Source organism: Agelaius tricolor, unplaced genomic scaffold (assembly GCF_023055355.1).
Source record: "Agelaius tricolor isolate 1412-34295 unplaced genomic scaffold, bAgeTri1.0.p SCAF_10, whole genome shotgun sequence".
NCBI lineage: Eukaryota > Metazoa > Chordata > Aves > Passeriformes > Icteridae > Agelaius > Agelaius tricolor.
In genome coordinates this window covers 31,193,140-31,218,683 of record NW_027269270.1, presented here as the reverse complement: position 1 = coordinate 31,218,683, position 25,544 = coordinate 31,193,140, and the positions used below count along the sequence as shown (strand labels likewise).

The 25,544-nt window shown below is 35.9% G+C and overlaps 1 protein-coding gene across 5 annotated transcripts in view; it reads left to right on the top strand.

The window, feature by feature from the left end:
- The window catches only part of LRP1B (LDL receptor related protein 1B), a 637,687-nt gene that overhangs the window by 572,502 nt on the left and 39,641 nt on the right, over positions 1-25,544 (top strand). For all 5 annotated transcript variants that reach the window (XM_071435460.1, XM_071435459.1, XM_071435457.1 and 2 more), the window contains 15 exons: positions 1,515-1,621; positions 2,286-2,415; positions 3,404-3,510; positions 3,827-3,959; positions 6,775-6,897; positions 7,354-7,476; positions 8,168-8,305; positions 8,817-8,951; positions 9,649-9,768; positions 10,893-11,134; positions 16,770-16,993; positions 17,253-17,359; positions 19,063-19,179; positions 21,007-21,180; positions 21,694-21,819. In XM_071435460.1, coding sequence (XP_071291561.1) covers positions 1,515-1,621; positions 2,286-2,415; positions 3,404-3,510; positions 3,827-3,959; positions 6,775-6,897; positions 7,354-7,476; positions 8,168-8,305; positions 8,817-8,951; positions 9,649-9,768; positions 10,893-11,134; positions 16,770-16,993; positions 17,253-17,359; positions 19,063-19,179; positions 21,007-21,180; positions 21,694-21,819 — 2,106 coding nt within the window. The remainder of the gene's footprint in view (positions 1-1,514; positions 1,622-2,285; positions 2,416-3,403; positions 3,511-3,826; positions 3,960-6,774; positions 6,898-7,353; positions 7,477-8,167; positions 8,306-8,816; positions 8,952-9,648; positions 9,769-10,892; positions 11,135-16,769; positions 16,994-17,252; positions 17,360-19,062; positions 19,180-21,006; positions 21,181-21,693; positions 21,820-25,544) is intronic.

Here is a 25,544-nt window from a genome sequence, read left to right as displayed (position 1 = left end):
AGAGCTTACACTTTGAAAAAAAATTTGAGTGTGGATATAATCTGAGTCCATGTAAATGCCAACCTTTGATTTGCTGAAATACAACATTTCTGGAGAACTGAGGCAATTGCTCTAGATGTTCTTTTAAAATGACTTTCCTACAACTTCAAAATTAAAATTCATTCCTACGTGAAAAATGAAATTTCTCTTAAAAAAATTCAAACAGAGTCATTTTGAGTATTTTTTATGAAGTAAAGAGTGGAAAAAAGGCAATCAAAAAGTTTATTAAAGCTGCTCCTTTCCTGGAACAGTTTTTGATTTTTATAAATCCTGGGAAAGTCAACCAACCAACCAACCAACCAAAAAACCAAAACACATGGACTCAAGTTTGTTACATCCTTATAACTTGTGTGTAGTGCATTCTCATACTGGTATTTACCAAATTTTTATCAGTTTGAGTCCTCTACTTTTGTGCTTGCTTTTCTTTATCACTGTGGCACATTTTACAAAGGCATTCATGCTTGCACCTTCCATAACTCACTAAAGGACCCTTCAGCATTTCTCAATTTATTGCTGTCCATTCCTGCTGTCCATTGTTGCTGTCAGCTCTGTCTCTTCTCTTTTTTGCCCCTTTCTTCCTTGGTCCAGTCACTGTCATTTGTTGTTCCCCATCTCTCTGCTGAAAAGGTTTTACTAATTAATCCTTATTCTTGATTTTACATAATTTACATAATGCATTGTGTCCTGTGGTGGAAATAATCCTTTTTTGCCTTTTAAGTCCTTTTTTTCCCCAAGCTCTCTGACTGGTAGATCTAAATTGCATTTAGTGATTTGTTTAACTTCTCCTAAATCCCCAATACCTCTCTACCTTTGTTTATTCTAATGCTCCAGCATCCAAAAAGTGTCTTTTGGAGTGGTCCTCGTTCTCAGGAGGAAAGCACATTATGTTCTCCTGTGGGACTCTTCCCCAGAGGTCCCTCTTGCCAATGTTTGTGTCAGCAGTAGTGAAAAATTTTATTTTATTTGAAACACCAAATTTTGTGTTCCCTTTGCCATTCCCCTGAATGCTGAGCACGGGGGAAGCTGACTCTTGGCACACACACTCTAAAAGGTATGTGATAAATGATGTGCTACCATGTTATGGAAAGTCAGAAATCTGCTTAGTTCTAATTACATTGGATATTGACATGCAAAATGCATTTCTGGTCTCTGGTGCACGTCCCACAAACCCTGTAATGACATACATGTGTGGAAATTCACAACATATATATTCAACATCATGTTATTTTGCAAAGAAATCTGGTAGAACCCAAATGTGTGAAAGTAATGAATTTTATCTTCCTATATGTAAATGAAATTTAGTTAAAATATGTTGTGGAATAAAATACCATAGAAAATGACTCCTTATCATTTGCAAGCTAATTGTTTTGAGTTTTTCATATTTATTCATTGATTGATTGGGTGGGGGGGGGTTATGTGTAAAATATTTAAAGGAAATGATAATAAACCTAGGTTTGTTTCTTTTCTTTCTTCAGAGCCTCAAACATGCACTTTGAAAGATTTTCCTTGTGCAAATGGAGACTGTGTTTCAGCAAGATTCTGGTGTGATGGAGACTATGACTGTGCAGATGGCTCAGATGAGGTAGGCATCTTCCAGAAAAAATATTTCTTTAGAGAATTAGTAGTTTTAAATTTTTGGAGAATGGATTCCTGCATAGAAATTTTCTAAAAGGCAGCAGTGGGAACTGTACACATGAATCCCTGTATGCAAATATCATTACAAAATTAAAACCAAACCTCTTGATGTAATTATTCTAAAAAGAGAACATACAAAGAAATCAAGTAAAGTTGAATATTACTCTACATTTTTCTTGTCCCAGCAGTGATCTGAACCTCTTCCCATCACAGAAATACTTTGTGTCCTGATTGGGAAACCATTCTTTTTACCACAGCACTGCTTTGGTTTGAGAGATTTTTTTTTTTTTTGAGAGAACAATGAAGACTGTTTGTTGTGCATCAGAAGCTTACTGGATAATACTTTGCTGGTTTTCTATTCTTTTTTTTTCCCCTTTTTTCCCTTCTCTTTTCCTCTCAATACTAGACTTCAGGTGTTTCCAGCTATTTAGAGCATGTGAGCCACCATTTTGAATTATATCCACAATTATATTTCATTTCACAAGACTTTAATTACTACATATTTCATAACATGGAGGATTATGGGCTGTAACTTCTGTCACCAGCTGCATATTTACCAATGTTTAATATAAACTCTTGATCTCGTTTATTGGTTGTTTCTTTGGTACCAGAGGTACTGTGAAACAGGCTGTTCTAGGGATCAGTTCCAGTGCTCCAATGGCCAGTGCATCTCAGCAAAGTGGAAGTGTGATGGGCACGAGGACTGCAAACTTGGGGATGATGAGAAAAATTGTGAACCAGGTATTGTTTTATATAATTCTGAATTATAAAGTGAAGCCAGGGACGAATCAGAGTGAAGGAAGAATATAAATCATCAAATCAAGATTTCTTGGCTACTGCTAGTAGTGATAAAGTGCAAAAAAAATCTGAAACTTTACCTTTTGAGTTTGCATCATTGTGTCTTCCTACTGGTGTTCTGAAAACCCTACTTATGCACAATCCTGCAGTGTGAAGCTTGTTGGGGCACAGGTATTTCAATATTTTGCATTGTAATTTGATAATAAATACTCAACATATAAAATTCTGCTGTGAAAACCTCAGGAAATCTTGTCGGATCCTGAAACGTTTTGCTTTGTGGTCTTCATTCAAAGTTTAATAGTCCTTATGCAAAGATTTTTGTCTACTAAATTATTGTTATTTTTATTTTATTTTATTTCTGCTTTCTTGGAAAATACATTTGTTTATTTTGCAGGAACTTTCCTAAATTTTTTTGTAAGCTAGATGTAACTGATAAAAGTCTTTGACAAGACTCTCCTGATTTAGAGTGCAACAAAAAACTATCCACCTTTATATTAAAATATCCTGTTTAATATTTATGTGTTTTAATTGTAATAATGTATGCTTTCCAATGAGATTGTTTCCTAAAAATTTAGCTTATTCAATTATAAATTAGCTAAATTTATCTAAACTCTAAGCCCATTTTAAGGAATGCAATTTTTAAAATATGCTCATTCTATGAATATATGCATTTTTGTAGTTGCCTTTGTTACCAAGCATAAGGAGAAAACAAAATTAAATTTCTAAGTGGAAAATCACAAATACCTTTTCACTATCATTATGCAATTTATTTAAGATGCCACAATTCAGATTTGTCAAATATTTTATTGTAGTTTACAAAAGTGCTTAGACACAAGTTGGCTCACTATTAACCAGAAGATACTTTAAATTAAAAATCAATTTATTCATAAATTGTCTTTTTCTTAATGCTAAAATATGTGTTTGTAACCAGCATCTCCAACCTGCTCTTCAAGTGAGTACGTGTGTGCAAGTGGAGGCTGCATTTCAGCATCCCTGAAATGCAACGGGGACTTGGACTGTGCTGATGGATCTGATGAGGTACCTGACACATTTCTGGTGATTTGTTTCTTTTTCCTGATTTTTTTTTGTAAGTTTTTTAGATCTCAAAATAATTGAAAGGGCAAGTAGGGTTTTTTTGCATCCCTTGAGTGCTGTCAGATAACTTAACCCCATGGTTGTACATTTCAGTGCTCCGTGGACAGGTTTTGAAATGCAGAAATTTTGTTTTCTCAAAGTCGACCCCCAAGCGTGGTTCTGGGGCAGTTTCCATCAGGGCCTGCTCCCTCCTGGCAGCTTGGATAAGTTGTTGTTGCCCCCATTCATGAGCCCAGAGCTGATGCCTGTGTTCCCACAGATGGATTGTGTGTCAGAGTGTAAGGAAGATCAGTTCCGGTGCAGGAACAAGGCCTACTGCATCCCTGTGCGATGGCTTTGCGATGGGATCCATGACTGTGTGGATGGCAGCGATGAGGAAAACTGTGACCAAGGCAAGAGACACTGCTCTAAAAATCTTTATTGGGCTTTTCATGAGCATACACATTGCAAGTTAGTGGTACCCTGGCCAAAATGAGTGGAGAAAGGAAAGTTCTGTGACCTCTCCTGACAAAGGCAGTGCAGCAGCTTAACAAGTCATCTGCAGGAATAAGCAAAACTTAGGTTGTTTATGACTTGTTCCTCCTTTCTGTTTCCCTCCCCAGGGATGAAAAGGTCATGTTGTTACTGGAAGCATGTTCTTTTTCATCAAGGAATTCAGCAGTAAATCTGGTTAATTCAAGCTTTTATAGGCCCCAATAAACTACAAAGCCATGCACAATAAATCACACAGCTGTGCAATATAATGAACATTTGCTAAATAAGTCATCTTAAGAGCCCAGGTTTCTGTTTATTTCAGAAAAATCACAGAACACTTTGGGTTGGAAGAGACCTTAAAATTTATCCAGTTCCAGCCCTCTGCCATAGGCAGGGACACCTTCTACTATGCCAGGTTGCTCCATGCCCCACCCAACCTAGCCTTGGACACTTCCAGGGATGGGCATCTGTTGTTAACCTGTGCCAGTGCTTCACCTTCTTTTTTGTGTTTGTCCAGGAGCAACTTGTTCATCCACAGAGTCCTTCTGGCACTCTTTGACTTCCTCTTTGTTGGGATACATCACTCCTGGGCTTGGATGAGGTGATGTTTGGATACCAGCCAGGCTCTCCTGGTCCCCTCTTCCCTCCAGGGCTTTCCCAAGCACATCCTGGAGAAGCCCAAGTGTGCTGTCCTGGAGCCCAGTGCAGGGAGCTTGCTCTGCACCCTCCTTGCAGCCCTGAGGGATTTGAACTCCACCATTCCACGGTCACTGCAGCCCAGGCTGTTCTTGAGCTCCACATTCCTCACCAGCCCCTCCTCCAAGTCAAATTAAAGGATTTTTTTTTTCTAAAGAACAGTTTTAGTTGGCATTTTGTCATCTTCTTGAATTTTTTTCCTGGATTTTTCTTCTTTCTCTTTCTTTAAAGTGGGTAGTTCTGCGGGTTAGCCATTTACAGTTACATGTTCTGTGCGTAAATTCAAAACATAATGGAGTACAGTTATATGGGATAATAATCAGATACAAAGCAATCATAGTAAATTATCCTTTCCTTGTTTTAAGTCTGTTACACAGTCCTTAAGGTTAAAGGGGAAAAAAAAAGACATCTTGTGGGGATGATTAAGTTTGACAGACAGACCAGAAAATTCAGAGAATGTGAAAAATATTCCAGAGATGCTTAGGTACAAGAAGACAGATAACAAAGTCAAATAAATAACAACCATCTAGTCCATTTTAAAACTGCTTTTAAAATATCTGGACTGTATCTCTTTAAAACCCAATGAAATGGAAGTAAATAGTAACACACTTATTTTATCTGATGCCCACATTTTTCTTTGAGTAGCATAATGGAGCTTCTGTGAACTGCAAATTGCTTACAATACAATAAGAAGCCTATTCCTAGTTGGTTATTGCTATCATACTTTGTATTTATGTCACAATTATGATTCTGTTGCAGAAATCTATTTTATAAAGGAATTATGACAGGCAGAGCGATCACATGAAAGAAATGCCAGTTTATCTCACTGATAACTAATTTTTTCATCTTTGGAAATACAGCAAACACAAATGGAGTTTTATTCTACAGTGTTCTAAAATAATATCCATAATATTTATCTGTGGCCCACTGTGCATGTTTACAAAAATAACTCCCTTCAATCTTATTAAACAACTAGAATGATGGTTATCTTGTGATTGCACACACTATTATTTGCATTCATACCTTTCATCATGAAGAGTACTTGAATTTTATATATTTTCCTCGGATAATTATACAGGATATTTCTGTTAACGTTGCTAAGTTATGTTTGCCTTGGGAGTGAATTATACCTGGTAGCATCGTGTGAGAGTTGGAACATCCTTTTATGCAATGGGTATTTCATGGAAATTAGCTTTTGGGGGGAAAAAAGTTCGGCCATTCTGAACCTTTATAGCAAAAGAAAGCTTTCTGTTGATTTTAATGAGGTGTGAACAGGGCAGTCAGTGAATGAGTAAAAAGCCACTGAAGCCTGATTTAGCTCTTAGAGTGGGTGTTATGCATTGAGGTAAGCCACAGTGAGAGTTTTAACATTATCATATGAAATTTCATTGTTTCCTTCTCTGCAGTTACACAGCTTTATTTATTTTATACTCCACTCCTCTTAGGAAACTGAAAATCCAGTTACCAAAAAATGTGTTTTATAGGAAATTAATTGCAAGAACTTTCCATAACTTTGTTGATTGGTAGTGATAAAATGTAGTCATAATTGAGAAAGAAATTCTTTCTTATCACAATGCACATTAAAACCGAATCCACCTTAAACTAATTTTTAAAGCCTGGGAACACTCTGCCCTAAACCCTTTTCCCTTACCCTATGTTCCCTTTTATTAGATGATTCAGAATACATGGAAGATTTTATTCTTGCTGCTTTCTGTGTTCAATAAACATCCTGATGAGTCATTTCAGAAGGTACAGAAGGGAAGATCCTGTCAGAGGTCACTTAATTTTATCAGTTCTGTGCCCACGTGGCTGGAACTTGAGAACATGAGCTGTTTGGTCAAGGAAGAGGTTTTTGAATGAGTATTCCTCTGCCCCTCCAACCTGTTCCTTTGGGATCTGTAAATTTAGTTATGCTACCTATGTTACTGCAAATAGTATGTGATAAGTGGTTCTAGTGGTTTTATCAAAAACTGACTTTCTTTCATCTTTTTGTTTTCCTGCTTTTTTTTTTTTCCTGTTGTTGTTTCATCTTCCCAGGGGGAAATATATGTAGAGCTGATGAATTTTTGTGCAACAATTCCCTCTGCAAACTACATTTTTGGGTTTGTGATGGTGAGGATGACTGTGGAGATAACTCTGATGAAGTTGCTGAAATGTGTGGTATGGCATTATATTTTTCAGAGTTTTTTGTATAATAAAGCAAGAATGACATTTAAGACACAGAAATATATAAAGGCACATGTGTCTTAAATTTTGTTTTGCTTTTAAAAGATAAGCTTGAAATGTGGGGATATAGTTTTCTTTTGTTATTGCTTGTCATGTAATTTCAGATATTTGATATTTGCTATTTTTGAGAAATGAAACTTTTCTTTAGGACACCCACAGTGGGAGGAAAAAATTGCTTGTATGATGTAATATTGAGCATCATTACACTTCATCCTTCTTTGGCTATTTTTCTGTCATATTTACTAGTTCTCAAAAAAAGCTATAAATCACCCTCATGACACAAAATCTCTAAACAAAGAACTTACAGTGCCAACACATATCTGGCTTTGATGTGTCATTAAAAAAGGATTAATAGCTGGGTAACAGCTGCTTCTTTTCTTTGCTGTGCAGTGAAGTTTCCCTGCCCTCCAACGAGGCCCTACAGATGTAGGAACAACAGGGTTTGTCTGCGGCCTGAGCAGATTTGCAACGAGGTCGATGACTGTGGAGATAACTCGGATGAAGATCACTGTGGTAGGTGATATCACCTTTCAAGGCATTCAGATCACAGAAAACACCTTGAAGGCAAAGTTTGTTACACAGATCTGCTTGTGAGAAACAGCTACTCACTTTTCATACCCTTCATAGGAAGGGTTATTAAACCTTATCAAAAATACAACAGAAGACTGAATAAAGAAAAAAGGTTACAGCGCTGGGAGCAAAAGGTTTCCCCTGCCATGTGCTCAACCCCCTCACAATGGAGATTTTTCCTTTTTAACGCTTTAACCCCTCCCAACGTTCTGTCCATCAAGCCTTTTTTCCTGTCCAGTGGTGGAGATCTCTTCCTCAAATCCTGACTGGAGGTCAGTGTTCCATAGTGACAAGCCAGCCCTCCCAGATGTCCCAACTTCCATTGTTCCTCGATAACCACTCAATGGAGTACAACATAACTATAAATCTATAACTTTTCTTAACCTATATACATGATATTTGTCCATTAATTGTGAGAGTCAATCCTTGCATTACTCATCTATCACATGCTTGTCCTTCAGTAAGGCTTAACTCCAGGTTAGCAGATCAGAATTTGGAACTGAAAGAAATTAAGCTTGAAATAAATTCCGGTTGCTTAATGCTTGGCAGTCATTCCCATTTGTATGTGTCTGAAATAACCTGAGAATCCTAAATACCGATTTATTTTTTCTCTTATTAATCTGTAATTATATAGATAAAATCACATATAAAGCCAGACCGTGTAAAAAAGATGAGTTTGCTTGCAATGACAAGAAGTGCATTCCCATGGAGCTGCAGTGTGACTGGTTTGATGACTGTGGAGATGGCTCAGATGAGCAAGACTGCAAAATAAGTGAGTTGGCCTGCAAGATCTGTCCTCTTGATTGTAGCAGAGAAGAAACAATTACCCAGACATTCATCTGTGCAAGACCTATTGAACAATACAGAACTCAGTTTAATGCAGTTCCTTCTTTTAGTTAAAAATGGATGGAATTCTGTACCACAAGAGCAAGGCAAATTTGATAGCAATTCAAGCTGTAGAGGATTTTTGGTGTAGTTACGAGTTCTTTACAAAATTTAGGTACAAGTTGATTGTATTGTTTCATATTTGCAACAAGAAAAATTTTAGTATTAAATTCTTGATGGGAAATGTATCTGTTAAATACTGTCATTGCATAAAATTTAATACATTAAATTATGCAGATGTAGATAAACACTGTAATGTCATTTATTTGTTAAAAATTCACCTGATGTTCTTTAAACAGAGAGATTAATTTGTCTTTTGCTGTTTTCACTTTAGATGTAATTTTTAACACTTTAAACAAATCTATCAGGGATTTCTTAGACTTTTTTTTACTGTTTAGGCGTCGCTGAATATACATGTGAAGATAATGTGAATCCTTGTGGAGATGATGCATTCTGTAATCAAACAAAATCATCCCTTCTGTGTCAGTGTAAACCTGGATTTCAGAGAAACAGGAGGAATAGACAATGTGAAGGTAAAGATATTTTCCATCTTCCCTTCATATGAAGTATTAAAAGTAAATTCTGTGGTCAATTTTTTGTGCTGGAGAAGGAGATACATATCATGTTTGGGGTTTTATTTCCCACAAAATAAAAAGCTATTTGATATATATGGCATTAAGAAAAAAAAAAACAAAAAAAACCCAAAAAGACCAAAACAAAACAAACAAACAAACAAAAAAAAAAAAAAACAAAAACCCACCCCAAAAAAATTAAAACAATAAAAAACAAACACCAGAAAGTACTTACTACAAAATGTAGATTCATACATTTTACCTGGAGAGGTTATCAAAGATTTAACATTGGTTGTTAAGAACCACTAATTGAACATAAGTTGTTAGAATGTCAAAAGGTTCAAGTCAGGCTATTAAATAATTTAAGGAATAGATGGATTTTTAAGGTCTAGTAGATTATTTAACATTGGTTGAAGTTGCCATATGAGGAGATTTTGAGATGCTTAAAATAAAGATTCATAGTACAAAATTGAAATAAAAGTGAACAGATAGAAATTCCTTAGAAAATGTAGTCTTAATATGTGTGGTGCCATACTAATCAACAAGAAAATGTTTATGAGTTCCCTTTGTTCAACTGCTTTGTTCCATGATTGTAAGAACTTTTTAAATAATAGTCTATTAAACTACAGGTATATAAATTGCAATTTTTTCTTCATAGACATCAATGAGTGCATGGTATTTGGTACCTGCTCCCAACACTGCCATAATTTAAAGGGCTCTTACAGATGTGAGTGTGAGAAAAATTATAAGGAGAGGAACAACAGTTGCATAGCAAAAGGTAAGAAATATCAAAATAGACAGTGCTGTCATTTGTTATATAGATTGTCCATATTTTTGAAGCAAATTTGCCATGGGAAGATCATTTTAATGATTCACACATAACATGGACTCTCTCGGGTTTGGCATCATTGCCTTTTACTAAAGAAATCAGATTATGACATGGGAACAAATAGAGTTACTAATGGAAGATAATGCTTTGTTATTATAGGAACACAGACGTAATTCTGAGCTTATAATTTAGAAATCTGGGAATCATTATCCTAAATCTGAATTTTCCACAGCTTCATTTCCATTGTAATACAGTTCATGATTCCTTCTTTCCTCACTGATATTTGCTTTAACCAACCTCCTCTTTGTTCTTGCATTTATCAGGAGGAAGGGAACAAATGATGTTTGATATTTCATACTCATAAGGAGGAAGTGTGACATTTTAAATTGATTCTCTATGGATAAATGAGACATGAATGAGAAATAAAAATTATCCAAATAGATTCTAAATTATCAAGCAGATTTTAACTTTCTCAAAACTCAATGTATGGTTATTAGAGAACATTTTCTTATGAATAATATACTTTAGAACATCTGGATCAAGATGGTATCTGGCTATCTGAAATGAGATGTAAGACACAGGTTCTGTTGCAGTCTAAACTTTACAGCCTTCACTAAAGATAAAATCATTGCATTTCTGATTTCCAATAGAGCAATTTAAAACCATGTTTATTGACAGCTCTGTGTTCCTTTAATATATACATTTAGGACCCTCTAAAGACAGCATGCATATAAAAATATGGGATTCATATGGGCTGAATGCATAATATCCTGTATTTTTGTACACTTCTTAAAAATATTCAAATTCTTATATTACATACACCTTAAAATATAGTCCTGGGTGTCTCCCCGTGTGCTTGAAGTGCACTGAAGTTGATATGTTGATATCAGAATATCAAGAGTTGCATTTATTGCTCAGAGTGTAGGTATTTCTGCAGTCTTCAACAACCACAAAATAATTTTAACCTCAGAAATTCTATCAGCTGAACACCAAAAAGCTACTTGAGTAAAACACTCTGATTTTTGCATTAGTTGACATTTACCTTATTTTTGTTTCATTATAATAATCCCTAGGCTCTGAAGATCAAGTTCTCTATGTTGCTAATGACACTGACATCCTGGGTTTTGCATATCCATTCAACTACAGTGATGCTCATCAGCAAATATCACATATTGAACACAATTCAAGGATAACTGGAATGGATGCATATTTTCAAGGGGATATGATTGTTTGGAGCACTCAGTTTAATCCAGGAGGGATTTTCTACAGAAAACTTCACGACAGAGAGAGAAGGCAGAGTAACAGTGGCCTGATAGTAAGTGATCAAAATCAAAGATTAAATCACACAAATTTCATTCAATTTATTTTTCTATTCTGACTCTTCTGTAATAGCATGGGGTGATTCAGTAAATTAAAATGTCTATCTGAGAATGATTTTATTTCAGTGATATATATGGTTCCTAAAGCTTTTCTGTTCAAGACTCTGACAGGTTTGGTAAAGTCTCCAAGACAACACAATTGTAGGATTTAAAAAACTTTCCTGCAGAGAAGTAAACACTATATTAGAACATTGGGAAGACTGTATACCATCAAGATTTTTTATTGTAACAGAGAGAAGGGAAGAATGTAATATATAGAAGAAAGCCATGAATTTCAAATCTTGGGAAGACATAAAAGGAGATTAAACACAAGCTTAATTTCTACAGTGATCATATAAACAATAATATTGGCAAAGTTATGACACGTATTGAAACATTAGAACAATTTATTTCCATTTTTGTTGAACTGCAAAATATCTTATTTTGAATAAGCATAAATGTAGGTTTGGACTTTGCAACAGAAATGTGGATTTTCATGAACTTGGGTAATTTTAGTGGTCTTTACTTGAAAATAAAATAAATGCAGGTAGTTACTCATTTTGCCTAAAATATTTCTACAAAATTCTCTAGGAAGTGATATTTTTGAACTGAAGATAACTATGTGGTCTTTACATTGGTGTTCTATAATGCTCTCAATTTAGATTTTGGGATTTTTAGTCTTCCTTGAATTTGACAGCAGGGCAGAGTTTTTAATTTTTTTCTTGGCCAGTTAGAAAAAAGCACCTGTCTGGCTTTTTCACATTTCCTTAAACTTAGGAGAGGTAACAGTGATGACCTCCCATCACATGCCTGCTTTTATACACCCACAATAAACAGGAGTAGCAACAGTACCCCAACCTTTCATCTATAATTCATACACCTCTCAAACCACTTCTGAGTACATTCCACCTGAGGATATTTCCTCTCCAAATGAATGACATTCCTGACCTTTGACACCAGCAGGGCAAAAAGCCTCCTGCTGCAGGCACCAATGGACCCTGAAGGCACCTGGAATCTGTTGTTGCATCTTGATAAGAGCGGTTTAAAAGCAACACTTCCACCTGCCCAGCAGAAGTGTCTAGGTTCTGTTCACAGAAATTGTATGGAAGGTAGATGTGAAGTACAAAATAATGCCTAGGATCTCTAACAGGTCAGCTCTGTCCTGTTTGAGTTTTGCAGAAGGATACCTGTATTGAGGATGTGGAGTCATTCTACTGTGGAGTTTTTCTCATTTAACAATGTGGCGTACGTTTCTGTTTAAAAAATCCCGATAAACAGAGCTCTGTATTGAGTTATTCATTAGAAAATAATGAAAGTGTAAAACCTTGTGAGGTTAGTGTTGAGAAGGTGGTGTTGTTATTTATTTTTTTTTTGGGGGGTAGTCTGCAGATGCATTCTGCAGCCAGAGCAGTTTGCATACCTGCAGCCTCTCTAATGGATTGAATGCTTTCTTAGAGGTCCATAAAACTGAGCATAAGTTTCCTTCAGAAATCTTCATAATCTAAATCTTCAAATCTTTTAGTCCAGGGACTGAAAATTTCACACCTCATTTGTCACTGCCTCTCTGTTTAAGCTAAAAGAGATAAAATTTTCTTAGAATTAGTATTTTTCTAACATACTGAAATAGTATTCAGTTTTTCTATCCTTTTTCACTGTTACCTGAGAATATCTCTTAGTCACTTCCATTTCTATTCAAAGATATTGAAAAAATGATGTTTTTCTTTATACCCCATGTTCCCCTGTCTCTTCAGTACAGGTAGGTCCTTGTGACAATGCTTGATCCAAGCTAGACAAAGCTTTTTTACAAATCTGAATGTGGAAAATGCAAATACAGACAGTATTTAAATATATTTTGGACACTTCCCATTTATATTTGTGAAGTATTTGCTACTCATTGTGCTTAACTATGAGTTATTTTCCCAGTGTTATCTCATTAATATTCAAATATTGTTGCCTTATTTGCAGCTGATCAATAGGTTAATTGGTTTTATAGTGTTGCTTTAATATTGTCACCGAAATTTGGTTTTAAAAGGCTTAAGAATTCCTTAATTTTAACCCAAGTTTTTTTTAATGGGTAAGTTTTCAAAGGTTACATTATAACTTTTATATCTAGACTTTGATATGTAAATCAGGACAGTAAACTTGAACAAAGTCACCTGCATTTTCAGGTAATTACATTAATGCAAAAATCCATCTCAACCGAAATTGCTCCACAGAATTAGCATATCAAGAGCCTTCCTCAGAGAATAGCTTTAAGTAGCTCTCCTGATTTTCTGTGAAAAGGGGTTTAAGACTGGTACAAATTCGAGCATTAAAGGAAATAGTAAATATCAACTCTTCAGAGTTTATTGGCAGATGCAGAAGAGGATTTCACCCCAACTGAGTTCAGGCAGTCAGAGTGAATTGGTGATAACTGGAGCAGCTGTTTGCTGCCTAATCCTTGGGGAGAGCTGCACAAGTTATCCGAGGTGAACAATGAACACGGAGCCGCCCCACACTTCAGCTCAGGTGCTTTATTTTATGGAAGAGGACAAAAAGATGAACATTAAAATGATGGTACCACCCAACAGGGAGACAAGCACAGGTTTTGTGGTGTATCCAGTCAGTTTATCCCCAGCCTGCTCCAGCCCCAGAGTTCTGGGAACTTCACAAGAGCCCTTAACCACCCTTGAGATGAGCCCACTCTGTTTCCCAACGCTTGCCCCAGGGCCCAGTGCCCCCCTGTGAATGCAAACTGCTTCCAGCCCATTTTCCCCAAACAGCAGGAATTTATGGTTCTGCCTTAGAACTACAGCTCTGTCTGGATAAAGTTTATATACCCAGAAGGCTCTTTCTGGAATCAGCTGGTTGGGGTTTGTAAATGATCCTACTTTATGTAATACCAGTGGTGGTTTGGTGAATTACTACACCCACTGGGATGCTCATCTATCAACAAAAATGTTGTGTTTTGGTGGGCGAAATTCTGAACATCTTGTTGTTTTTAATTTCTTTTTACTGTTCTAGTAGTATAACATTAGCTAATGTATTATTTTTTAATGAAGAGGCAAAATAAAACATTACTTTGTTCCACAGCAATTCCATACCCAAAATATCTGCAAAAGAAATAAGATTAAATACTGCTTGTGATACAAATGAGATTTGCCATTTATTCTTCCTGTTAAACCTTGCAAAGGGATGTGTTCCTACTGCATGTGCAAAGCATTTTCTCCAGTCAAACTCAACTTTAGGGGCTGAAAATCTGTAATCTGCCATTATATGAAAAAGGTTTCCAGATCCAAGTTGTTACTGCAGCTTCTTTTTTTTATGTTTGTTTGGGGTTTGATTTTTTTTTTTTTTTTTTTGGTTATTAATTCTTTACCTTGAAAACAGAATTTACAAAAGACAGCAGTTCTGATCAAAAGTCATTGAACTGACATGGTCTGTAGCTGTGCAGAGACTTCCAAACTGTGAAAGGCAATTAGCTTTCAAACCCCAATTTTTCTAATAAGTTGTAGTACATTATAATTACCATCAAAGTGGGCTAAAATCACTGTAGAAAACATTAATGTGATTTTCTTCCTGTATTTTCATCCTTATTTTATATGCAGAATTATTCTTCAAAATTAACATAATCCAAATAAGCTATTAGGTAAGAGCTCATTTCCAGTTAGCAATTTTACTAGACAGTGTGAGAAGATGCAGAAGAGCTCAGAAATATGATGTAGCTGCAACTTAATCAACACAACTGGAAATTACACAGCCACAGCATCAGCTCGTGGGTTTTTTTTCCTCTTTTTTTAAAATCTCTTGAACCAGATGGCTCCTTGACATTTCTTCTGTTCATCTCCTTCTTCATTTGATCTTTAATATTCCCCCAGCATTACTGGAACTGAAACCAGAGTTTTCCTGTCTGGTTGAGGAGTCAGGGTCAGTATTCCTCAACAAAACCCCACCCTCATTCCCCAATTTTTGTAGGATGTCTCTTTTAGGATGTCTCATCTGCTTCTAGAACCACCTTTTTTTGGGAACCATCTCTCATTCTGCTTGGCAACTCTCATCTTGGTCTTTCCAGGCTCTCAAAAAAGAGTCTTATTGTAAATTGTGGGTTTGAACAGTCAAAATAAAAGAAAAGATGAGAGGTTTTTCTGGCCATGACAGCTGCTTTCCTTTTAAAATAATATTTGTAAGCATTCTAAGCCTTAATATTTGTAAGCATTCTAAGCCATTAATCCTTGTAGTATCCAAAGAGATCTCCAGGCATGAGAGGTTTCTTGACTCAGGTGCCTGAATATTGCCCAGAATTAAAAGGAGTTTGGACTAAAAATACAGTTTGTCTTATGTGAAAATACCTCTTTTTTGGTATCTGGTCCTTTCTGTGAATGTTGCTTGGATAGCAACAAAGAAATTAAGTTTGTTATATGCAAATGCTACACTTAAAAAATTCTGTTATTTGTGGAAGCATCTGCCACCACTATCATCGTCTCATACCAAAGAATTATGGTACAATATTTTATTTAGCTTTAAAAATCAACAGTGACAGTGTTTCTAACAAATTACTGTTTTGTAAATGCAGTGATTGATTTTGCTCCTTTACTATTCCCCTAAATAGAAAATCAAGGTTCTACATATCTATAATGCATACCTTCAATGAATTTTTTGCAGAATTAAAAAGCTTATGAGCAATGAACTCTCTAAATTCACCCTTGTGGTCCTGTTATTTCACCTAGAGAATGAAATGACCATTATTTTATGATGAAAATAGTCTACAAATATCTTGTGGTATTAGGGAACTCTGACACTTAAGGGAAAACCAGTTATCTTAGCATTTTCTTTCCTGGTTTTCAGTTATGTGGCTTAGTAGCATTTCATTGTTTCATTTTTAAGGAATATCTGGGGTTTTTTTCATAATTTAACTTGATATAAGTAAATAGGCAAACAAGTGTATGTGTATTTAGCTCATGATGGTCTTGAGGTTTTTATTATACACTGCATTCATGTTAGAAAGAGTTGGGTAATCCTGTTTTACAGGGAATACTCATTTCTGCAGGAATTCCAGTAAACTTTAGAGTTGTTCATATAGCTCTCCTATTTGCAATATGAACTCCTGTCCTCAGAACCATCTTTCAGAGCTAAGCCTTAATGATTGTGAAAAAAATAATGATAAGAGATCCTGCAGTTGATAAATTTAATGTTATAATCAGTCAAACATCTTTTGTGTGTGAAGATGAATATTCATGAATACAGTGGGAATTTTATGGAACACCATACCATGGATAAAATAGCTGCATAATCTTAAAACTTCCTTTTCCTTTGGTTTCAAATTACAGTCCAAAACACTTGTTTGCTTCAGTATCAAAGTTCAAGTAGTTGATGTCAAAATGACTTTTCCCTAATGTGGGAAGCCTTAAACTTGAGAAAACAGATTTGAAGCATTGACTTGTTCTTCTGCATGGAATAGAGGTGGCAGCAGCTCCCTCAGAGCTGAACTCCTGCAGGTGCAGTTTAAGTCTTTCCAACGCAGTTTTTCTGAAAAAAACGACACAAATTCGTGGCTGTGCAGCTGCTGTGAAGGGCCATTTCCACAAATGTGACTGCACCATCTGTTCTTTTTAGTGTCCAGAGTTCAAGAGGCCCAGGGGCATTGCTGTGGACTGGGTGGCTGGGAATATTTACTGGACTGATCATTCCCGAATGCATTGGTTCAGCTACTACACGACTCACTGGACCAGCCTCAGGTACTCCATCAATGTGGGACAGCTGAAGGGACCCAACTGCACCAGGCTCCTCACCAGCATTGCAGGAGAGCCATATGCAATTGCTGTCAATCCTAAAAAGGGGTATGTATCCTCCAACACCACTCTGGTTTGGTAATTCCGATAAAATTGCAAAACGCAGCAAGGGAAAGGAAACGATGTCTGCAATTATCTAAACTTCTCCAAGTTGTTGCTTTAATTTCCTGCTCAACTTACCTAAATGTAGACCAAGATCTCCATTCTGCCAGGAATGTTGAGAGGCTCACAAAAAAATTGAGCATCAGTGAAGTATTTGGAGGCTCTGTGCAGGCATTCAGCCTAATTTTTGTGTTTAATATTTCAGGATGATGTACTGGACAGTTATTGGGGACCGGTCTCACATAGAGGAATCATCTATGGATGGCACTCTCAGAAGGATACTGGTTCAAAAGAACCTGCAAAGACCTACAGGTAAACAACTCATTTTTCCAAAATACCTGGTACTCACTAGCTCAGGAAGATTTCAGTTTCTCAGTTAAAAACAAAAAAAAAACAAAAAACAACCAAACAAAAAACCCAACCTGACAAAACACCCAAGAAATGGGCATTTTCCTGTATTTACTGCCTGAAAATCCTTTATTAACATCCTTCTGTGTTTTCTTCCTTTCCTTCATGGTAGAAAATAGATGTTCATGGAGTTTTTAAAATTTTTGTCAGATCCTTAACACAGGCCCATATAGAGGGAATGCAAAGAAAGAGTTCAAACTAATAAATTTCCTCCCAAATGGGATTTACTAATATTATTTACAGTGTTCTTAAATTGATTACCACATATGGCTTTCCTATTTCAAATAAGAAGGAGGGAGAGTTTGAACATTTGGGCTTGACTTCATAGAAATGACTATCACAGGAGTGTTGTATGTATAAAACAAATAGAAATACCTTTATCTCTGATACCATGAAAGAACCTTGAGAATGCTAGGTATGTATTAATTTGTATTTAAATCTTCTCATTAAAATGCAAAGAATAATTTAAAGCTGGAGAGTGGGAACTGCTTCTAAAGCATGCCCCTTACAGGTCCCATGCATCACACAGAAATGACACATTGTGATTGCCTTTTACCAGAAATTATTCTCTTTAGCCATATTCCTGAATGCCAGTGTTTCTTTAAAAGAGGGTTTTTTTAATGGAGTTTTAAATGTAAACATATTTCACTGGTCTGTGAGTCAGATTTTCTCCACTTCCTCTCATCTATCTGCAGCTGATTAATTTATGACCTGAAGAGGAGTATTTTCGCTGTTATGTATAATTTCTTTTGATGTATTTTTTCTGACTTACCTACTTACATAAATAGGAAGAAAAATACCTTTCCCCATTCTTATTAAAGATGCGCTGCAACTTCAAAAGCTCAGAATGAAATTATTTTATGCTTTCAATATTTTCTTCAGGCTGAAGTGTTTGACATGACCTAAAATGGCATATTAACCATTTAATCTTCCTCTGTGAAGCATGGACTATTGATTTAACTATTTGATTATTGCCTGGAGGCTGGGTATTTATAATGCCATTGATCTTTCATTCTCTTTTTTTTTCTTTTCATATACAGATGAATATATATATATATATATAGCTATATATCTTCCAATATTGCTGTTTAAGTCTTGCAGCAGTAATGTAATTAAAATAATCTGATTTTTAATTCTGCAAGACTGAATGGGAAGTCTTGGTGATAAAAATGAGAACAGAATTAAATAAGTGTGGAAACAGGGTGCAAAGTCTCCCTGAATTCTGAATGCCTTGGTTTCAACACAGGATCACACTGGTGCAATTGGCATATTAGATTTTGGTTAGGAGAATAGGTTAGAGGATTTGACTCTATATTTAATTCCCTCCTGGTATTTCTAGCACTACCTGCTGAGGAGAATGGGTTAGAAAAGGTGCTGACCTTGGGCAGAGTAAGGTGAAGAAAGCAAAAAACCATGGTTGCCCCGAGGGGAAGGTTTAAGTGGGAGCTGTAATATTTTATTCTCTTTGTTTTCCAGTCAAATCTTTTCATTGCCACAACATTTTGTGTACATGAGAATATGAATGACATAAAAATGTAGAGTTATAGAAAAATACTAATTTTCTTTTCAGGTTTTACGTTCCTATTTGAACTTTATCTCCTTTGTAGGTCTCGTAGTTGATCCGTTCAGCCAGCGCTTGTTCTGGGCTGATTTTGAGTTATCTGTTATTGGCAGTGTTCTTTTTGATGGGTCTGACTCTGTTGTGTCTGTGAGCACAAAGCAAGGTATGGAGAGCCTTGGTATAATGTGATTCTCATTTTATTTTATTTTATTTGGCTGAAGTTTCACTATTCAGAACACTATGTAAGCAAAAAGCAAAGAGCAGTGATTATTGAGTAATAGTTTGTGCTTTTGTTAGACAATGCTTCAAACATTATCCAAGCAAGTGTTTTAGATAAGATAAAGATAATTTCAGCTTTAAGATAATCTGATAAAATTACCTTAGGGGGACAAAGATTCAATGATATGCACAGATCTCCAAGTATAGGTATTACTGAGTAGCATTGTGATTAATATTTAGGCTTGATCTCACTTGTATTAGAGCTGCCTGTGCTGAACTGGAGTTTTAGGGGTTGTAGAACAGTTGGGCTGAATCAGTTCTGGGAGAATAATGGGCTTGGCTTTCAGGTCACTGAGTAATCACAGAATTTTGCTAACAGAATGTGAATGAAGAAAGTCCCTTTTGATGAAAAAAAAAAAGAGATTCTGGTGAAGCAAACTGTTTTCAATTGCACAACGGCTTTTTAACAATTTGTTAAGTAAGAAATTTATGAAATTTGAGTAGAAAATAAAAGGAGCACATTAAAAAAAGATTTGAAAGCAGCCTTTTGGGGAGGATTGCTTAGTGCACAGCTGGTTCTGGAGAATTGTCAGGGCGTTGTTACACCTGGTGCTATTGAGTGTTTTAACCCAGAATATTCTGGAATATACTAGGAGAAATCTCCCATAATCCTAATTGAGCAGGACAAGATTGAAAACATCTTATTTTTGTTTAAAAGGATTCTATTCCACAATTTGTATCAATATACATTAAGTTAATCATCTGAAGAGAGGTCACTTTGGGTGTAGGGATTTGACCACAATCTCCTCTAGCATGGGAGCAAAGGAAAATTGGGGCTGTTTAGAAATTGCTTTGCAATGAGACTAAAACCTTCAACCCATTGAATTAAACAGGCCTATAAGAATTAATTAGAATTTATTGATATTTTTAATGAAAATGAAATACTGGGTGCCAAGCACTGATAGCATGAAAGAACAATAGGAAGAAATAAAGGCTGATTGATGCAATTAAGTACAAGGGAAATAAAAAAACATTTTTAGAGTAAATGGAGAAAATGGCAGGCACAAGGTATCACAAGGAATATATTCTGATTCTTTATGGCTTCAGGAAGAGATGCATCCCAGGCAAAGAAGTTTTAGTTAGAGGCCATTGCCTTATTAGGGGAAATGAGAAATTCTACAGCCAGTTGTACACAGAAATCCAACTGGTGGCCTAGAGGCCCTCAGAGCTCTTAAAAATGAGGAGTTGGTAGAGTTAACAATTTCTTTTGTATTAATTTACTATAATTATAAATTAAAACAAGTGTAGTACAAAAACTAGCATTTCAAATATGTTAGGAAGGAGCTGAAGAAATGTTTTGTCAGAATAATTTCTTTGATGTGAAGCAAGATGACCTCTTTCTTCCTTGTCACATATATCTAGTTAAAGTGTTGTACCTAAGTTACAACAAGTAGAACAAGTCTGCTCTAATTAGTGAGTTGTTACTACACAGTTTCTTTTTTTTCAATTATCAGCCAGTTTCTGAAACTCAATTGTGTGGAAAACTGAAAATAAAAATCTTGAAATTTAAGTTGTCTGCAAAATGGGAAGGGTTCCTTTGAGGAAGATGGCTTTTTTTAGAAAGTAATTTTTGTGAGGACCAAACAAGCTGTCTGAAAAATAATATCCTTAGGTGTTAATCACAGTAATGAATTGAATTTTTTATTTTGAAAAGTTGTTTATTATTTGAATGTGAATATGTATTTGTATTTACTATCCATTTTTATTCAAGGTTTACTGCATCCACATAGAATTGACATTTTTGAGGATTACATATATGGAGCAGGCCCTAAAAATGGTGCATTTAGAGTGCACAAATTTGGCAAGAGCCTTGTAGAATATCTAAGTGTGGATGTTGATAAAGCAAAAAGTGCCTTGATTTTTCACCGCTACAAACAAACGGACTGTGAGTAAGCATAATTACTGTAAATACTTTAAATTCAACCTCAGGGGGGGAAAAGCAACCAAGTTTTACAAGCATAAACCAGAGCCTGATTGTACAAACTGAAAATAGATTTAGTCATATTTTTTTAATATCATTTTGATGTGTTTGCACCCATTTGAAAGGATGCTGGACAAATTTGTACACAAATGCCTTTTGTACCTGCACTGTAACTGAGATATAAAAAAAATTAGAAGAGAGATGAATAACAATCCCTCTAGCCAGAAGCAGATGAAATTTTTTACTCCATGTACCAATAGATTTTTTGGTAATGGAATAAATTCTGTCCTTCTGTGGGTCTTCCATTGCTGTTTGGGGAATGTGTTCACAGACTCGAGGCTGTTGATATCCTGGGAAGTGTATCAGAATTTTTCTATCTAATTATTTATCTTTTCTTAGCTTTAGAACATAGTTCTAATTTTTTTTTTAATAAAAGAATCAAAATCAGTGCCTCTAATGTTTTGTCTTTTTAAACAGTGCCTAACCCCTGCTTGGACCTGACGTGTGAATTCATTTGTTTACTCAACCCTTCTGGTGCAACATGTGCTTGTCCAGAAGGAAAGGCATTGATGAATGGAACATGCATTGATCAGAGCCTCCTAGGTAGGTACTGAAAACTGCAGGAAAACCAGAAAATAAACAGCTGGTCAGTTTTTGCAAAAGGCCAGGCTGGCTGTGAGTGCAGAGTTTTGTGATGTTCAATGCACACATTAATTAGCTGAAACTGAAAGGTGAAGAAACAAAATGCCTGATTCAAAAAAATACCTCCCCTGCTAATATTTATCAAAATGAAGAATGGGCTTTCAGCTTAACTGATACAAGATGATTAAAAGTGAGTGGGTATAAATACTGACCAAAAGAAGTTTGAAAAACACTGAGGTGTTTTGGATCCCAAATTAAAAGTGAGTCATTCAAGAGAAAAAAAAAACACTGCAGCAATGGTGAAAGGCAGTGAGAGCAACATAGCAAACAATAATGACTTTGAAGTAACAGTCAAAGAAAGGAAAAAAAAACCTGCAGCATTTTTATCTAAAATTATATATTCTGAGAACCTCTCTAATGACTAATACTGAGACACAGATTTCCTGAGAAAAGAGCCTCTAATTTCTTGCTGTGTTTTAGGGGTGGGGAGGGAATCTTTTCCATAGAAGATTATAAAGTACTTTAAAATGTCTTCACTTTAATTTAGGCCAAACCTAGCTTGGTCACACTGCTGGAATTATTTCTAAGCCAGTTTGATTTTTTTAATGTTCTAGAAATCACAGAATAGCATTTCTTGTGTGTATTATGTGTATGAGGATGTTTTTCTGATGTTTAATTCCAGGCTCAGAAGTGTAAGTGATGGATATTTTGGTGAGATCCTCTGTGCTTAATGTGCTCAATTTAGCAATTAAATTGATTTACCTGAAATGTCATAATTCTCTGGAGAAAATCTCATTGATCTATACTGCCTAGGCTTTAAGTATTGAATTAACAACACTGTGCTTTTGTGGTTCATGATATGGTATGAATAAAACTGTCCAACTCTGGACACAAATCAGGCTGAACACCCTCCCTGCCCCTCCAAGTCTCAGCTCTTTGTCCATCTCAGGTGGACACATGTCAAGAATTTCTGCTGTTACAGCACCACCTAAAAATTATTTCAAACTTCCCATGGTTAATACTTAGGTGTTGAAGAATGGACAAATAGAAGAAATTTGGTTTTCCTTGCTGACTTATAAATTATGAGTTTGTACTCACAATTTCAGTGATGCTCTATTTTTACTAGTGGGCAAAGGATTGTGCTGTGGTAATGTTTTCAGGAATGTGTGTTTTTATTAAAGAGAGATCTGAAGTGGTTTTTAAATGACATGTTATAAATTTTTATGGATGGACAGAAAATGCCTAGAGAAGCATTTTTAATATATTGATAATTTTCAGCACCTTCCCATGGCTGTAATATCTGTTATGACTTTATAAAAGGCTGCTGAATAAGTGCTTCCTTAGTTTTTTTGTTTACAATCATATTTCAAGTAATGCCTAATGTAGGTTTTTTCTTACTTTTTCTTTCACCTATGTTATTTTTGTAATAGTAGACTGCAAGTTTTGTAGTATCACAGATTACAAATTATGAATTGAAACTTCTGTAGTACTCTAATAATTTTTTGCACTATTTGTGAAATGTTTGTCTCTTGCTGAGGCTTCACTTCAGCTCCCAAGGACCAGCAGAGATTTCTGGAAAGACCAGAGTTGACCCCAAGATCAGCATCTTGAACTGATACAGGTTTATAATTAAAGGCTGGCTGACAGTCACTTGCCATTAATAGGTCACTAATAGCCTGCAAACAAACAAAAAATCATTTTATAAATATCAGGTTCTTTTCCATTAGGAGGCTATACACTATGGAATAAAAAACTAGGTCCTGCAGTTTTCCTTTTCTGATGAAGATCTAGAAAATGTATATGAAATATTCCAGACCCCACACATTCACCTTGTTTAAAGTTATTCAGAACATTTTTGAAACTGTTAAGGATGGAAATAACCCAAAACAGAAAATCCTGCCTTACTTGACTGTATATTGTTGAAGGGTAACCTAACAATCCAAAGGGAGGTCAGACAAAAATATTTTTTCTGTTGCTCTGCAATAAAATCCTGATTCAAAGTCAGTCAAAATGTTCTTGTTGATTTTGGTAGTCCTCTGGTTTTTGAGGCATTCTGGTTTTATTGTGATTGCACACAGCTATTTTAGGTCATGTAAGAAGGCTTTTACTCTTAGAAATTAGTAGCAATTGTGGCTATGAAGAACTTGTAGGGTTGAACTGTACTTTTTGAATAATATATAATTCAAGTTACAATAGAAAATACTTGGATCTTGAATATTCATAATATTTTTAATGTCTTTGAGTGTTTTTTAAGTCTTTTTAAATGCAGTAAGGAAACTACTGATAGTTTCTAGTTTCTCTGTCCATGACATGGCAGAGCCAAAATGGGACAGCCATCTCCATTTCAATTCAATTTTGTCTGTCTACCATAAAGGTTGGTGACTGCAAGATAATCTCAGTCTTGCTCTGTTCCTTGTGCTACATCCCAAAAAATGACACAGATTTTCATTCATTGGATTGTTCAGTTTCTTCCTTTATTTTTGTTTTTTTTAATCAGAAGAAAATTAGCTAAGTCCTAAAATTCTGCATACTGCTACTCCTGTCTTGGTCCATTGTTTTTTTTTTTTTCTTCATGAGCCCTACGTGAGAAATGTTAAATACTGACTTTTTGTAGGACTGAATCCAGATTGCCTCAGACAGCTGTTTCCCCAGCACCTCAAGCAACTGAGGAGAAACAGCTTCTGGGTTTGATTTGGAGTTTTCAAGCTGGAGTCATTACAACATATGGGTTTGTTGCATCACTGAGAATGTTTTTTCATAACAGAGTGAGTACAAGCTCCAGTGTTTTCTGAGATAAGCTCCCATCTCATTTCTCCCTGGATGATTGTGACTGACAGACCAGAATTCTTTTGGGGTTTGTTTATGGACTGAAACAGGCTGGACTTTTTCAGTTTAGAAGCTACCCTTTAGTTTTCCTAAAGGAAAGAGCAGAGCACCACCTCATTTTCCTAAAAGAGGCCCCTGGATTTGCATCCATTTGGGTTCTTGTATCTAATTGTCTGTAGCACAATGAAGCTAAAAATGAACCCAGAGGATGAAAATGGGGAGAATTGCACTGGAGGAAGACATTGAGTCCCACAGCTGAAGGAGCAGGATAATGAACACTTCCAAGAGTTCCCTCTTCTGGAGCCTCACACTTATCACTTTCCTCTTAAGAGGGAAACATTTCTGCTCTTTTGGTTGAATGGAAAGCCTGAGGAAAGAATTCCAAAGACTCAGAACCGGTGTTGCTTCTGAACAGGGATGAAACATTTAATTTATCATGTTGCTTCCCTCAGCAGGTCTCTGTGGGGACTTGCCCACTGCACACAGAGACTGCAGGCAGGGAAGGTGCTTTGGCTGGGGTTGGAGAGGTTCATCCCTGTGTACCTTCTTTTTCAACCCCAAAATCTGCCTCAGGGAGGAGGAGCTGCTGCACTTTGGTCCATGCTATCTTCTTGGGGGTTCTGCTGCTTTTCCAGCCTTCTTAGATTTCAGAAAACCAAGGGTCACAAGGAAATCTGCTTCTGGTTTGGGGAAAAAAAAAATCTGTGTACAGCATTTCTTCTGTATTTACAAAGGGGTCATTGTTGGGAGGGTTGTTTCCCAGTGAAGAAGAGAATGGGTGCCAGTTACATTTTCACACTGTGTATTCTTTTCTTAGCCATTTTCTTCCTTTTAAAATGGTAAAGAAAACAGATGTTTTA